At 50.5% G+C, this 15,267-nt stretch overlaps 5 protein-coding genes across 5 annotated transcripts; 2 read left to right on the forward strand and 3 right to left on the reverse strand.

The window, feature by feature from the left end:
- Nucleotides 1-794: 794 nt before the first annotated feature.
- On the forward strand, nucleotides 795-2,948 carry AUEXF2481DRAFT_150103 (uncharacterized protein). Its single transcript, XM_013493700.1, has 3 exons — nucleotides 795-2,278; nucleotides 2,332-2,535; nucleotides 2,594-2,948. The coding sequence occupies exons 1-3, from the start codon at nucleotides 1,168-1,170 to the stop codon at nucleotides 2,770-2,772; spliced, it is 1,494 nt and encodes a 497-aa protein (XP_013349154.1). The 5' UTR covers nucleotides 795-1,167; the 3' UTR covers nucleotides 2,773-2,948.
- Nucleotides 2,949-3,123: 175 nt separating this feature from the next.
- Nucleotides 3,124-5,469, forward strand: AUEXF2481DRAFT_24947 (uncharacterized protein; the record flags this gene model as incomplete). Its single annotated transcript, XM_013493701.1, has 3 exons — nucleotides 3,124-3,144; nucleotides 3,202-3,289; nucleotides 3,353-5,469. 3 exons carry the CDS (start codon nucleotides 3,124-3,126, stop codon nucleotides 5,467-5,469), a joined length of 2,226 nt encoding a protein of 741 aa, XP_013349155.1.
- Nucleotides 5,470-6,118: 649 nt separating this feature from the next.
- Nucleotides 6,119-8,287, reverse strand: AUEXF2481DRAFT_557 (uncharacterized protein; the record flags this gene model as incomplete). Its single annotated transcript, XM_013493607.1, has 1 exon — nucleotides 6,119-8,287. One exon carries the CDS (start codon nucleotides 8,285-8,287, stop codon nucleotides 6,119-6,121), a length of 2,169 nt encoding a protein of 722 aa, XP_013349061.1.
- Nucleotides 8,288-9,249: 962 nt separating this feature from the next.
- Nucleotides 9,250-11,732, reverse strand: AUEXF2481DRAFT_24949 (uncharacterized protein; the record flags this gene model as incomplete). The annotated part of the gene is made up of 3 exons (XM_013493702.1): nucleotides 9,250-9,987; nucleotides 10,190-11,119; nucleotides 11,274-11,732. 3 exons carry the CDS (start codon nucleotides 11,730-11,732, stop codon nucleotides 9,250-9,252), a joined length of 2,127 nt encoding a protein of 708 aa, XP_013349156.1.
- Nucleotides 11,733-13,155: 1,423 nt separating this feature from the next.
- AUEXF2481DRAFT_61122 (uncharacterized protein) lies at nucleotides 13,156-15,053 on the reverse strand (the record flags this gene model as incomplete). The annotated part of the gene is made up of 2 exons (XM_013493704.1): nucleotides 13,156-13,256; nucleotides 13,310-15,053. 2 exons carry the CDS (start codon nucleotides 15,051-15,053, stop codon nucleotides 13,156-13,158), a joined length of 1,845 nt encoding a protein of 614 aa, XP_013349158.1.
- Nucleotides 15,054-15,267: the final 214 nt, after the last annotated feature.

The following is a 15,267-nucleotide window of genomic DNA, read 5'->3' on the forward strand; positions in this document are numbered from 1 at the left end:
TTCTCGACCTCATTGAATGCTAACAACGAATACAGATGGAGTTGGCTGGATGAAAGTGCGCACAAACTCTGGCGAAGGTCTTGTACCTGCTTCATATGTCGAAATGATGCCCTCCTCGCCCATCAGGTCACAGCCGACCCATCGCGCATCCATCACAAGTCTGGCAACCTCGATCGCTTCTTCTACTCCGTCGACGAAGAAGAAGGGCCCAGTCGTAGCTCCAAAGCGTGGTGCTAAGAAGCTGAAATACGTCGAGGCATTGTACACGTACGCAGCCAGTGGCGAAGGCGAGGCAAGCATGGACGAGGGAGAGAGGCTAGTTTTGATTGCACCAGATCAAGGTGATGGTTGGTGCGAAGTCGAGAGAGCAGGAGGTCAAGGCAAGGGTCTTGTACCAGCAGGGTGGGTCAAAGAGGTCTAGTCGACTGAAGGCTCACGCATTGTGGTCACTTGCGCATTGAGCGAGCGATAAGGCATGTGCATTGCTGTAGATGGAGTTGTATATCAAGGGGTAGCGTTTCTTTATCATTGGGAGCAGAGGGTTTCATTTTTATGGGTGCAGGTTGCCTCGCGGCTCCCCTACTCACGACACGCATCAGATATGTTTACAGCGAGTTGAAGAGCAGAACCCGTGCATGTATGTTTGAGATAAGGGTCGCAAGCATGTGCTTTTTCCATGTTGCTTACCTCGGACGTTGCGGGGTTGCGCAAGAGGAGACCGAGCAGCTGCCGATCACAACGACGCCCTGGATCCACTCTGGCGAGAGCACCTCATCCTTAATCTGGAGCACCTCAACGACCGAAAAATCTCCTCAGACATTTGCACCGACGACAGACGCCTCGTACAGGCGCACAGCGATGCAACCATTTGAGCTGACCGTGGAGCAAAATCAATATTCGTGGTATCGATTCGTGACCTAACTCGAGCTTGCGTCGACTTTGATCATTTCGACACTTGTTTGAACCCCAGCTTGTCCGCGTGGTCCACCGCCATTTCTTACAGCTTGACCACGGCTGGATATAAAGATAAATCAACGTCCGGCACTCATATTTATCAGGACCGGAGAACTCAATCACGACATCCGGATCACCGCCTAGGCCCTATCACGCCATCTGGGTAGCAACTTGAACCATACCCAGCCACCAAAACAAACGGTGGAAACCGTCATGCCTCTACCATGTTCACCTGCATCCACGTCCGAGAAGGGAGACAGCTCCAGGTCGGCAACGGAATACGACTCTGAAAGTGACCTCATCACACCGAGGCCGGGGCCAACCAACCCCTCCTTGCGCACCCATGCCAATTTGTCGACGCCTGTGCTGCCTTTTTCATCCTGGTCCAGCAGCCGTGACCATCGCTTCTATGACTTTACCAGTGAAAGTGAGGTTGAGCGGCCCAAGCGAGGTGTTTATCATAGCACTACCGCCAGCGAAGTCGAAGAGGGCCAATCCAAGCACGACGGTCTAAAGACTTCTACTCTGGAATCTGTTTCGACCGAGCCATCTGGAGATCAAAGTAAAGCTGTCAAGCCTGCTACACCTACTGGCGACACAAAAGACATCGGAGACCGTCTGGAAACCGAGGGTCACCCGTACAAACCATTCGCGAAGCCTGAAGGATCCGAAAGCTCAAAGAAGAAGAGTCCCCGATCAAGTCCTAGACCGAGTGCCGGAAGTCGCCAGAGATCCAGTCCAAAGACCAGTCCACGCCAAAGCCCCGAACGAAGTGCAAGACCCCATTCCAAGAACCTACCAAGACAGGCGTCCACCGGCTCCTTGACATCTGGCAAGGTCTCACCATCGCTCGAACCGCGCCGCAGTGTCACCTTCTGTTCTACGGTTTCCACTCGACCAGAAGGCTCTGACAGGGCATCGTCATTCATGTCGCGACGCAACAACTCCCATTCGGACCGGGCACGCGATGAAGCTGAGAGTAGTGCAGATGAGAACACGGCGATTGTCAGGCGTAGGACAGGAGTCGGCACATACGGAAGTACAGATCCGGAACATACTGTCGTGGCAGCTGGGTATGATGGTGCCGCAGAAGAGGGACTAGAGCGCGAGTTGAGTCCGATTGAGCGCAGGAGAAAGAGCGGTACATGTCAACGAACCGCGAGTACACGTGGAGGTAGAGACTCGAGGCAAGGTAGTGTTGGTACTGGGCAGGAGTCTGAGGACGAAGCAGAGAGAGAGCATTATTGGAGACAGCTGGTCGAGAAGTATGGCAGCGTTGAGCTCGAGAACAAGGGCAGTGTAGCCCGCGATCACCTTGCGCTGGGTAGGTTGGAGTTGTGTTGACATGCTGCAATGATATACTGACCGTGTTGGCAGAACGCACGTTTCTGGCGTGGCTGCGCACCTCCCTCTCGTTTGCATCAATCGGCATTGCCATCACACAACTATTCAGGTTGAACACGTCAATCTCAAGTGATGGCGGCTCAGATGGATCGGCATCGGCAGCGGCAGTCAACAGCATTGACAAGCAGAGGTTGCGACAATTGGGCAAACCACTAGGGGTCACCTTTCTCGGAGTGTGTAAGTTTTTACGACAGTCAGGCTTCAGTCGCCATCAGAAGACTAACGTAATCGACAGCAATTCTCATCCTTCTACTTGGCTTTCACCGATATTTCGAGAGCCAACACTACGTGATCCGGGGCAAATTCCCAGCATCAAGAGGTAGCATTATGATAGTTTCGTTTGTGGCGGGAGCGTTGATTGTGGCGAGTCTGGTGGTTGTATTTGCTGTCGCACCTTCTGCTTTCGAGACATAGTCGGGTCACTTGTCTACAGTAGATGGGTCGAGTATATACATGAACATAGTGCAGGTGTCGAGGTGTTTATCAGATGATGGCTGCCACGTGAGTTAGGATTGACGCAGATGAAACGGCGGGTTCTTGGAAGCTTCTGGCTCCCGACGCGGAGAGTGGTGAGCGTCATGTTGATGGGCGCAAGCGCCGAGGCCGATGACTCTCTCGCCTTTGCCGCCGTCAATACCATCGTTCATCATCGCTACCTGTATACACGCCATAATCCCTCACATTCCTCTCTCATCCACCCAGCAATCCCTTGAGCTGTAGCCGGTCTGATTGCCGACTGAGCAAGTCTCCTCCCCCGGCGCAATCATGGCCTCTCGCGGCGCCCAGGTACGAAGGCAACCACTCGCACTTGACCAACACGCCCACTAACCCTCGACTGTACAGATTGGCTTATGGCCGTCTGCCTCTGCTGCACTCAAACAACTGTCCCGGCGGTCCGCATCTTCGTCGACTGAATCCCTCGTGGCCAGTGGTAAGTCGTCAGCCATGTGCCATGCGCCTTCGCACTCCCGATACGGTATACTGACGTCCTCAGTATTACGCTCCCAGCCATACTCTTCATTCGCATCATCTCGCCCTTCGTTGTCCGTCCTCTCCCGTACGCCACTCTCGCAGGCGCAAACCGTCTTTCGTTACACTCGTGCTGCCAGCAGCGTCTCGCATAACCTGCTTGCTAGTCTGGAAAAGACGGCCAACAACAACCCCAACAGTGCTACCGCCCAAAATGCCTTCTACTCTGCCCTCATTCGCGCCGGTCACCACGATATCCTGGTCGAACGCTATGACAAGAACATCTACGCAACGAGCCCCTCGGTCGACCAGCTCTACTCCCGCGCCATAGAAAAAGTCGGTCAACAAGAAACTGGTTCTGGTGCCCACTCAGACGAGACTTCGCAGGCTGTCGGTCAGGCCGTCGCTGCCACTGGTCGCGGTGGTAACCTCTCCGTCTCACGCAAAGGCAGCGGTGCTAAGAAAGAACCCCTGTACGTTGTCGTTGACGAGTCTCTCGGCGCCACCGTCTTCAAGTGGGTCAAGTTCTTGATGATCTTTGGTGTCACTTGCTATCTGTCTCTGGTTGTTCTCACTCTTTTCATTGATGCTACTGGCGTCATTAAGAAGGTCGGCGGAGCCCAGGACAACCAGGCAAAACCTGAACTGCAAAAGACTCGCTTCTCTGATGTCCACGGCTGTGACGAGGCAAAGGAAGAACTCCAGGAACTCGTCGAATTCCTCAAAGCCCCTGACAAGTTCTCGACTCTCGGTGGAAAGCTGCCCAAGGGCGTCCTCCTTGTTGGCCCTCCCGGTACTGGTAAAACTCTCCTCGCCCGCGCTGTCGCTGGTGAGGCTGGCGTCCCCTTCTTCTACATGTCTGGTTCCGAGTTTGACGAGGTCTACGTCGGTGTTGGTGCCAAGCGCGTTCGCGATCTGTTCACACAAGCCCGTGGAAAGTCTCCCGCAATCATCTTCATTGACGAACTCGACGCAATAGGAAGCAAGCGTCACGAACGTGATGCAGCATACGCAAAACAGACCCTGAACCAACTTCTTACTGAACTCGACGGTTTCGACCAGGATACTGGTGTCATCATCATCGGCGCAACCAACTTCCCTCAATCGCTGGACAAGGCTTTGACTAGACCTGGTCGTTTCGATCGCAACGTTGTTGTCGGTCTTCCCGACGTGCGTGGCCGTATCAGCATCCTCAAGCACCATCTCAAGAGTATTCGCATTGACGGTGAAGTCGACGCATCCGTTTTGGCCCGTGGTACCCCCGGGTTCAGCGGTGCTGAACTTGAGAATATTGTTAACCAGGCTGCTGTTCGCGCATCCAAGAACAAGGCTAAGCGTGTGACTATGGACGATCTGACCTGGGCCAAGGACAAGGTGCTTATGGGTGCTGAACGCCGTTCTGCCGTCATTCAGCAAAAAGACAAGGTCATGACTGCTTACCACGAAGGTGGTCACGCTCTTGTAGCCATGCTCACAAAGGACACTACCCCTCTGTACAAAGCTACCATCATGCCCCGCGGTCACGCCCTCGGTCTTACTCAAATGCTTCCCGAACTTGACAAGGTTTCGGAGACCAGAGCCGAGATGATGGCACAGATTGACGTCTGCATGGGTGGCAAGGTTGCAGAGGAGCTCATCTACGGACCCGACAAGGTCACCACTGGTGCATCTTCCGACATTCAGTCGGCAACCCGCATTGCTCATATGATGGTCACGCAAGCCGGTATGTCAGAAAAGCTCGGCAACGTCGACCTCAACACCGACTACGCCCGCTTGTCATCCGAGACGAAACAAATGATCGAGAGCGAAGTACGAAGACTAGTAGAAGAAGGCCGTGAACGTGCCACAAAGCTTCTACTCGACAACCGCGAAGGACTCGAACGTCTAGCGAACGCACTAGTCGAATACGAGACCTTGAGCAAAGAAGAGATGGAAGCAGCGGTACGAGGAGAAAAGCTTTCTCCCAAGAAGCCGACGGCGGATCCAGATGTTCCTGTTAAGATGCCGGAAATTCCTCTTCCACCATCCTTTGGCGTGCCGCCTTCAATAGGAGGAAACCATGGCCCTGGTGGCGTACCCAGTCCACGACCCTCCCCCGGCGGCAATGAAGATGGACCTTCACCCTACCCAACAGGTCCTTAGGCATTAGACCCTTGGTATACAAGGACAGGCTTGACCACAACCCTCAGTCTCTCACTGTATCATTCCATACATGGCGGAATCTTTGCATGGCGTTTTCTTTCATTAAAGTTCTTTTACCTCGAGAGGGGCCTTGTTTGTTCCTCACATGTGGATGATATTCATGAATTGGAGGACGAACACTGGATTGACAGACTCGAGGAAGCAATGCTTCACGACTGTGTGTATTACTAGAGAAGCGAAGTATTGGCCAAAGTTGGGGAGCGCGTCATTCATGGATATATAAATTCTCTCATTTCCCAATTTTACGATCAATAAGAAAAGACAAAAAAAACAATTGGAATATTTCCTTGATCAAGGTTCTTGTGTTTCTCTCCTTTCTCAGATCCTTCACTTGACATGGTAGAGTGACATTGTGAATGTCGGGACGGGTCAACGAAGCGTAGAGACTTTCTCACCTTTCTTTACTTTTCTTGCCCTTCTCCATCAACCATGGGACTGGATCACAGCAACGTGGCATGGAACTTTTCCAGAATATATCAGTCAAGTCATTCAAGAAAAAGTTGACAACGTCCATGGAATTGGAAAGTCAAGAAGGGGGGGGGGACTACAACTCTCATCCCTTCTTTCCATCGCCCCCAATCAGCTTCTACTACCGTCCTTCAGCTCTCGCCAACAACTTATCATCCAACCCCACAGGTTCAAAGCCATCTTCCCTCTTTCTTTTTTGACTCCACACCATATCACCTCTGAAAAACACAACCACGCCGCCTTTTCCAGATACACTAGCAGTGATTCTGAAAAGCGGTGCGCCGGTCCCTGGATGAGCTTCTCGGAGAGGTAAAAGCGTGAGATCATTTTCTGCACACCATTCCTCTACGATATCTTTGAAGGAAAGCTCTGGTGCTTCTTCTTTGGGTGCGGGTTTGGCGTCGATGATGGTGGTGGTGGAAGTGACGAGAGGGCGAGAAGGTCCTGCGGCAGGTGCTGGGAGAGAAGAAAGAGAAAGACCTTGTTCTTGCAAAGTCAATGCATCATTGATGGTTGTCAATGCTCTGTCGAATTCTGCCTTTACTTCTGGCACTCTTTGCAAAAGCTCTGGAATAACGCTTTTCCACCAACTGTACCATGCGCCGATTTCTTCAAAACTCGCTTCTGGGCTAGTGAGCCATTGATGCAAAACCCCATGTAACTTTGGGAAAAATTCTGCCACCAACAGTCGTGCAAAAACAATCGGTGTAAAGAAGTTTTGCCACAAAAAGATGTTTTCGAGCGGTGTAATGTCCTGATCTGCTGGATCGATGTCAAAGTCTTGAGACAAATGTGCAGCAAGACGAGGGAGTAAATGGCGTAACAAAGTAGCTTCAAACTCTTGCTTTCCGAAAAACGACTTCCAAGCTTCCAGACCTGGTAAGAGGGAAGAAATATCGCAACTATCCAGTACACGCCGGAATTTCCTCTTTGCATCTACCAGTACTCCAGAAGAGGATTTGGGATCTAATTGATAGGATGGCAGGAGTGGTAACCAAGGGAACAACCAAGTGTGTGGTGCATCGTTACTAGAAGCTTTGTGGTGATGGCGTCGTTTTCGTGGGTTCCAGGATGATAGAGCATCAGAGAGTTTCGGTACGATTTGTTGATCCAAGAGATTGGAGTATACGAAAGCGGGGAGGAGAGGTTTCCAAGCCGTTACGACTGTGATTAACGAGGCAGCATCATGGACGTCCCAGCGTGTGACTGTTGACCTCATCTTCGGTAGCCAGATGCCATGGATAAGACTTTCGTATGGTGTAGTGGTTTTCTGCTTTCGGTATCGTCGTTGTTCGGGTTCAATGTCTGGGTTGTTGGATGCGAGTGCGTTTGATGTTCTCTCTAAGCCGAGGATGGGTTTCAGATGGGTGAGATGTTCGACTAGACGATAGGATGGCGTTTCCAGAGGGTCCCAGTCATCGAGGTCGGCTTTGAAAAGGGGTGTGATTGTAGCGACTGCTGCTTCCGACAGATTATAGCTATCAATGTCATGACGGAAGTCTTGTTGTAGTTTCTGCAGCTTCTCCATTGCCTGACCCCAATCGATGTTTGCGATGTTCAGAGCCTCGACTGCCGAGAGCATTTGTCGCATCTTTTCAATATCGTCGTCGGCTTGGCTGATTTCCATTTGCAAATGTCCTTGTTGCTCTTCAACCACGACTTTCCGCTCTTGCAAGCCATGCCATGCTTCGATAAAGGCTTCCAGTTCCAGTCTCTCGCGCTTGGCTATCTTGTCGGCTTCTGTCTCGGCAGGAACATGATTCGGCGTCATGAGTCCAGCAGTGCTCGTAAGCAGTCGCGTCGTACCACCAGTAGCATCAACGATACTGCCCAGCATAGCTTTCGGCAACTCCAATCCAGGCGCCGCAGCACGAACATCCTCCACAGTACGATACTTCGTCTTGCGTCTCCCACCCCCTGCCCCTCTCTCCTCCTTCTTCCTCTCACTCCTCCTCTTTCTAGCTTTTCTCTCCTCATCACTCGAGTCCTCATACTCCTCGCCTTTGGCTTCTGCTTTCCTCCTCTGCTCTGCTTTGTATTGTTCCGTCTTTTCCTTGACCGCACCCACACCAGCACCTTGTGGTCGTAGTTTGACTTCGATAGGGTTGACGATACCCTCGCCCTCTTTTCCGAGACCCTGGCCTTGCTTGTAGCCCATTTTAGCCATCATGCGCTCAGCAAAAGTCATCTTGCCAGCAGGTTTCGTAGCAGTTTCGTCCAGTTTGGCGCTCTTGCGGCTGTTGTTGTTGGCGCCGAATTCGCCTTTGCGCTTGAAGCTTGCGCGCTCCATCTTGACGGTCGTGTGAGCGTGTAGCTCTCGAAGACGACGCGATTGCGATGGTATGAGTGGCGCGACTAAGGCGATGATGTTGAGTGAGCGTGTCAAAAGATATTTGGTGCTTTGTCCGGTGAAGTCATCGTCAAAGCTTGGATCCTGCGACGGTCGACGGAACGAAGCTAACAACAACAATCTTCGATGCCGAGGCGTGCGCAATTGGTCTTTTTCTTTCTATTGAACATGTTTTGTTCTAAAATCTAAACAGGTAGCTACCATCTTCTATAGACATCTCTACGTAGTTGTACTGCTTAGACCATTACTATCAAATTCCTTTTAGGCGGTGCGCTAACCAAAAGTTTCCCTGCACTCTTTCCAGCTCTCCAGTAGAACATTTTAGCCACACATTTTTGTCAAACATGTTGCTTGAATAACCCAAATGGAAAAAATGCTCTAACAAAGACGCTTAACAAAAATAATCGACAGAAATGTAATTTCGATAATACTTAAACAGGACGGCTTAATTAATGTGTATAGATTAAAACTTTAACTAAGACATTTAAAAAGAATGTTTAACTAAGAATATCTGTTTAGAATTTTAAGGACTCAAAATGTTTAACCAAAAGTTGCATTCAAACAACTAGCTATGTCATTCTGACCTGGAAGTTCATCTTCTATATGCTGTACTTGCTTGTTATTTAGAATCAAGACAGCACTGTTCTTGGCTACACAGGCACCATATTGTATCGTGAAATCCCGGCCGATTGTCACATGTCATTCTCTACCCTCGTCAACACACCTTTTCAATATACTTGCACATCGAAGGATTCTGCATAGGGACGAAGCGATCGAGCAAATAAGCTTCTTCCCAGTTTACAGCTAATCTGCAATCGTCAAACTCGATAGGGTATCTCTAGACTTCTTTTCCCATATGAATGTCAAAGTCCATCTGTGCCTCACTGTCTGTCTTCACTATCTCACGTAACCACCATCGTAACGATTAACACAAGCAGACTCTGAATCCACCCGTGTATGACCCCAATTCCACTCGAGGCTCGTCCCGAACTGGGGCTGGGTGTCGCCGTTGCTGTAAAAACTCCAGTCATCGCTATGGTCGATGTGCTACCACTGCTGCTGCCGCTGTTGCTTGAACCGCGCGTAGAACTTGAGCTTGTCGGTGATCTGCTTGGAGAGACACCACTTTTGCTAGCCGTGGTAGTTCTGCTAGGTGCTTTCTTTGGGTCTGAATAGTAGATACCGTTGACGAAAAGTCCCGTGTCTCCCTTGTCATCCCTCATCTGTGCTGTTTCTTCGGACGAGCAGGAGTCTTGCATTGCTCTGAACCAACAAGTTGGGGCCGCTTGCTTAGATGGAGCGATGTTAGTATGTGTTGAGTTCTTGAGGCCAGATGAGCTAAAATTGGAAAGATTGATCGCTTCTCCAGTGCTAAGATCCGTGCCATCAATAACTCGAGTGAACACAGTGAATGCTGTCTCAGGTTGGTAATATGGTACCATATGGCCAGCGTCATAAATGCGGGCGAAAGACAAGTTGCCAAACTGGCGTACAGCACCTCCGACATAGGTCGTGTTAACAACGATATCAGCATAACCTGCACTGTTCCAGCCAGAGAGGTATGAAGAATCGTTTGACGGGTATTCGGGAAGCGCTGCAGCCACGGCGAATGAAGCAGCCTCACCGCCCATCCAATTGCACTAAATCATGTATTAGCACTCCCGCTCTGGTAAGAGGGTGGTTCATGGGCTGTCGAAATGCACATTCACTTCCGAATCGAAGCCGCTCGAGCGAGAGCAGTTGACGTCACGGCTCTCCGCAGCTGTTGCTTGATCCCTAGAAAAGACTATGCATTTGGACAGGGGCGCCAGACAGGACTCTGGTCTCGGGGATGCAACTTACGATATAATCAGCGTCGCCGTAAATAAGCGAAACGCGCACCCCGGCTCGAAGGAGGCTAGCAATGTCATCAATTTGACCACCCCGTACCGAATCACCAGTATTGTAGAAGGCCATTGATACTGCGTCGCTATGCTGAGTATAATTCACGCGAGATCCAATCGCCTTCTGTACCGACGCCGTGTTCAGATACTCCAGAAAAGCCCATGATGGATCTGGCGACGGATTCTTGACACGAATATCGTATACATCAAGGCCACTGTCAAGAAAAGGTCCCGTCAATCTGTTGCATGAGGTTGCTGCTGCTTGACAAGCATTATTGGCTTGGTCGCTATCTCCCTCGTTCTCCGGATCAGTTTGATTAGCGAGACGGCGGCAAGTCTCGATTTCGGTGCTGCACTGACTGTTGTATTCTGTAATCAAATTGAGCTCCTCGGTTTGCGAGATTGCTTGTATGCCGAAGGTATTGTTGTAACCCATAGCGGCGTAGTAATAGTCCTGAATCAACGAATCAATCATGCCATTCACGATTCCTAGAGATGTAAGCCTAATCTCTAAGGTCGAATTCGTGGGCAGAGTGCCGTTCGCTCGCTTTGCATTTTGCTCTTCAAAGTAGTTGGCAAAGGTCGGTCCATATATGCCACCATAGCTTTCGGCAAACAGGTTGATACCAGTTGTCGAGATGTGTGAGCTGTTTGGTTGAACACCTGGATTGTATTGGGGAAAGGCAGAAAGAAAGCCTTGGAGGAAATGCCACGCAGCCATAGCTGAGATGTCGGTGGTGTTGCTGGTGGCATCCGGGTTATTTGAACTAAATGTGCCATTGAGTTCGGTCCAGGCTGGTACCCATCCACCAGATAAGTTGAGGGAATGGAGTCTTTCAAGCATGACGTTGTAGGTCATATTCGTAAGTGTATCGTAAGAGAAACCGACCTGCGAACGTTAGTACCGGTCTTCGACAAGCAGAATAACACTGAGAGTTCGCCGGGCAGTTGGGAGCTTGCCGAGTGTGCTACGTTCATCGATTCGGGGGAGCGGTCCGTTGGAACGATCGCTTTGTGTATGGCATCATTTGTAAGATACGTACCTGAGTTGGCTGATCGATGTAAAGGATGTTCGAACTTCTGTCCCAGCCCCACATACGCGCTTGAGTGCCCCATGAACCATCCTTCATTTGAACGACTTCGCATGGTCCGTTCTCAGCAAACATGCCGATCATACTGCTACTTCCCGGTCCTCCATTGATCCAGATAGTCAGCGGAGCAGTCTCTGGGTTTTGTCGCGCTTCCGTAAACCAGAAGAAGGTGTTGATCGAGTAGTTCTGCTGTATTGGGGCGAGGGTGAACGGTGGGAGACCGATGTAACCAGTATACTGCTTTTGGGTATCGAAAGCCGTCATACACGTCTCAGATGAGGGCGTGTTATAGGAAATGGTGATGTTTTCATTGATGGGCGATTTCAGGACATTCGAATATTCGACCCGTGGGGGAAATTGTGCGAGAACGAGCAACGGAGCTGCCAGCAGGGAAGCAATAGAGTAATACATGGTCGACTATGTTACTTGTCAGTCGCATCTCCGAAGTCGATAGAGATCAAGAGAGGGCCTGGTAGAAGGCACAGTATAGTCTGCTTTGACGAGCTCATACATGAGACAGGGCAGTCGACAGGCTCTCGAGATGGATAGAGTGCTTTCCAAATAACACTGCGCCTTTCTACAGCCCTCTCCGCGACCTTGGAGTTGGGACTGAGATGGAACTGACTTACATGGATGATTGTTCTCGTAGAAACATCTGGATTGTTGCCCAATGCGAAGTTGGTGATCTCGCGCTTCTGCTCTTCGTCCTTTGCTGGAGGTCGGAAGGTATGACTACAGGCTCCGAGTCAGTCCATCCCGATACGATTTTCCGCAAGAATTCGCTTCGTCATTGGAACTCAAACGCGAATAGTTCATTGCGCATTATGTCAAATCGAACAAATCTCTGCATCCACAGCAGAGCGGCTCAGATGTAAGCCAGAAAAATGAAATCGCACTTACCAGGAACACAGCTTCAAAGCACAGCTCTGAAAACGCAAGTCGCAAAGATCAAAGGAGCGGAAGCGGCAGACAGCCTTACGTCGTCAATACGTCTGGTCACAAAATCGCGCCGGTGAACAATGTATACAACTGAGGGGAGAGCACTCGTAAGCTCAGTGACTAGAGCACTACAGTGTTTGTGCGCCCACAACTTGAAGTCAAGATGCTGGCGTCGACCTCAGCAGATCGGAGGAGTATTCTTGCTGCTGCGCCTCCCGAGAGTGCATCAGAGGACCCCTCCACCAAATTTCACTTTCAGCCGCCCATGCAAGGGACCGGGATCGGGCGTTTTCGTGAGAAACGCCCTTGGCAACGTAGATGAACATCTGACTCGATGATCTTTTCTCATTCAGAATATAAATCTCAATACTCGAGTACATTCGACCGATATGTTGAAATTATTATTCATTCTCTGATACGATGGCTAGTCAAACAACCTCCACCTTGAATGGCAAGAACTTTAGCCAGTAGATGATCTCACAGAGACAGCCGGATGCAATAAACACGAAAATACCAAAAGTCGTATCCCATTGTTCTTGATCGTGGTTCGTTGCAGTTTTGAGTCGCGTCCGTTATTTGCCATCAAGAGCAGTAGAGGAGCAGGAAAGACATGGTAAAGGTGAAAGCCGACAAAAAGACAACAGGTTGCCATCACATCCTAAAATCAAAACCGCAGAGGGGAATCTCTATAGACAGGAAACGAAGAACAGGAAATACAAAAAGGCAGATAACAAGGCTCGGAAAAGCTTTCGCTGTGCAGTGCAGTGCAGAAAGGACAAGGTCGTGTCGTGAGGCATGCCGGGAACGTGAGACGGCTTTGCATAGCGTGGCGTAAGTTTTGGGCCGTGAATTTGGTCATTGAGCGTTAGTTGTGCGTAGTGATTCGTTTCGGTGATCAATTTGCGCGAATGACAAGTCTGGCCAGGAACTTGTTCGACAGACAGTCGAAGTCGTTGCGGTCGAACTTGGCGTCCGATCTAGATCGGAGATATTTTTCTGTGATATCGTTAGCACGCAGGATTCGAGCCAACGTAGTTAAGAAAACTCACCATGCTTGGTGACATGTTGTTTCACTTCAGTCAAAGCCTCGCAGATGGCAGGGTCAGAGTTGAGAAGTTGGTGGTGGCTACGAGTGTCCCAGTCCATGAAGTTGGGCAACTTCTGGCTGATAGCTTGGAACAAGCCGACGATTACGCCAACAGGAGTGCTTTCCATGTCATTGCAGAATTGATTGACAGCTGTCTCATCAGGTGTACGGTAGTGTGCATCAAACTGCATCTCTTCCCATACGGCTAGCAGGATTGCTGCAAGCATGAAGATGGTTGGCCAGTTCTTGAGTTTCTCGCCACTGTACACAGAGGAGTACAATGCCGAGAGTTCTTCAAGAACATCCTTTTGAAGTTCTCTCCACATATCGGCCAAGGCAATCTTGACCTGGAAGTTGATCATGCCAGGAGCGATAGTCTTGCCACAGAACTTGCTGTCCTCATCTTCGATCTTGCCGACACCGGCTTCTTCCTCAGACAGACCCTCGATCATGGTGATGTGAAGGGTCAAGTTGTATGCAAGTACCAACTTGAGAGCTTTGCGAATCACTGGCGACTTCGACTTGACCCAGTAGTGGTAGGCAGTCTTGAGCATCTCAGTCAAGAAGGGTGTCCCTTCGAAGTAACCGTCGACAAACGACTCGAAGCCGTTGTCGAGATGACAATCGAGATAGTCCGAGAGACTCGAGGCTGAAACACCCTCCATACCAGTCGACAGCTTCGAGGTATGAGACTCGAACTGAATAGGATCGTTGATCTTCTCAGACCAGTCGATATTGAAGCAGCTGTCGTCACGAACGTAGACCTCGCGAACGTTGATTGGCAGCAGGTACCCATAGCCGTGCGTGATGTAGACGGTGCGCTCATTGGGGGAGAATCCCTTGATGTTGGCAGCAGATACACCGAGATTGACGTGACGTTCGTAGTCAGCCTTCCAGTCCTTCATGAAGAAGCCAATGTCCTTGATGTCGATTCGAGTGCAAGGGACTTGCCAAAGACGGGCATGAGAAGGACGACAACCACCGCAAGGATTGCCCTTGTCACAAGTCTTCTTGAGGAATTTGCAACGAAGACATGCGCGAAGTTTTCTGATCTCATGAGCTTGTTGACGCTGATCAGCACGCAGGGGGCCCTTTCTCTTGCCAACACGCTTCTCGGGTGCACCGTCTTTGCGAGCTGGAGGAGTGGCCTTCTTGATAGCCGACTTGGTAGTCTTGGCCAGAGCGTTAGTGGGAGTCTTTCGTTTTCTGACAGGAGGTGACACTGGGCTTGAAGCGTTGGAGGAGATTGTCGAAATTTGCACTGCTTGCGAAGTTGAGGGCCGTGTGCCATCTGCAGGACTTGCTAGCGGCGACGATGAGGTCGAGTGGGACGAGTAGTCATGCTCGTAATCAGAAGAGAAGTTTCTGGTGTGGTGCGATCTGTGCTGAACGTAGTCGCCAGCACTGAAACCATCTGAGACGGGTGAGAAAAGAGGGAAAGGAATCTCCTCATAGCTGCTTGACAACTGAACAGAGCTGGCATCGTCGTTGGAGGAATCTGATGCACTGCGGATATGCAAAGTCTGACTAGGATTGAAGATAGCGTTGTTGTTGGCTTCGACATATGAACCAAGAGAATGCCTCGAGATGGGGAAGTCAACAGCAGTCCAGCCATTGTCGCTACTCGACAAGGAACGAATTTCCAGATATGAACCAGTGGGAGAGTTGCTAGGCAGACTGGATTGAACGTTGGTGTTGGCGGCCATGCCCATCTGGAAAGCCAGAAGCTCGTTCTGATAATCGTTCAAAGGATAAGATAGAACATTCATGGACTCCATAGGACCAGCCATGGTCATGTATGCAGTCGAGTTCATGGCCATGTTGTTCTCGGCCGAGACAGGCATGTACTGAGGAGTAGCTTGGTGCATCGGCATGGCATATGAGGCGTCGTAGGTGCGGTCCAGGGTAGCATCCTGGCTA

Source organism: Aureobasidium subglaciale (assembly GCF_000721755.1).
Source record: "Aureobasidium subglaciale EXF-2481 unplaced genomic scaffold scaffold_0, whole genome shotgun sequence".
Classification (NCBI taxonomy): Eukaryota; Fungi; Ascomycota; class Dothideomycetes; order Dothideales; family Saccotheciaceae; genus Aureobasidium; species Aureobasidium subglaciale.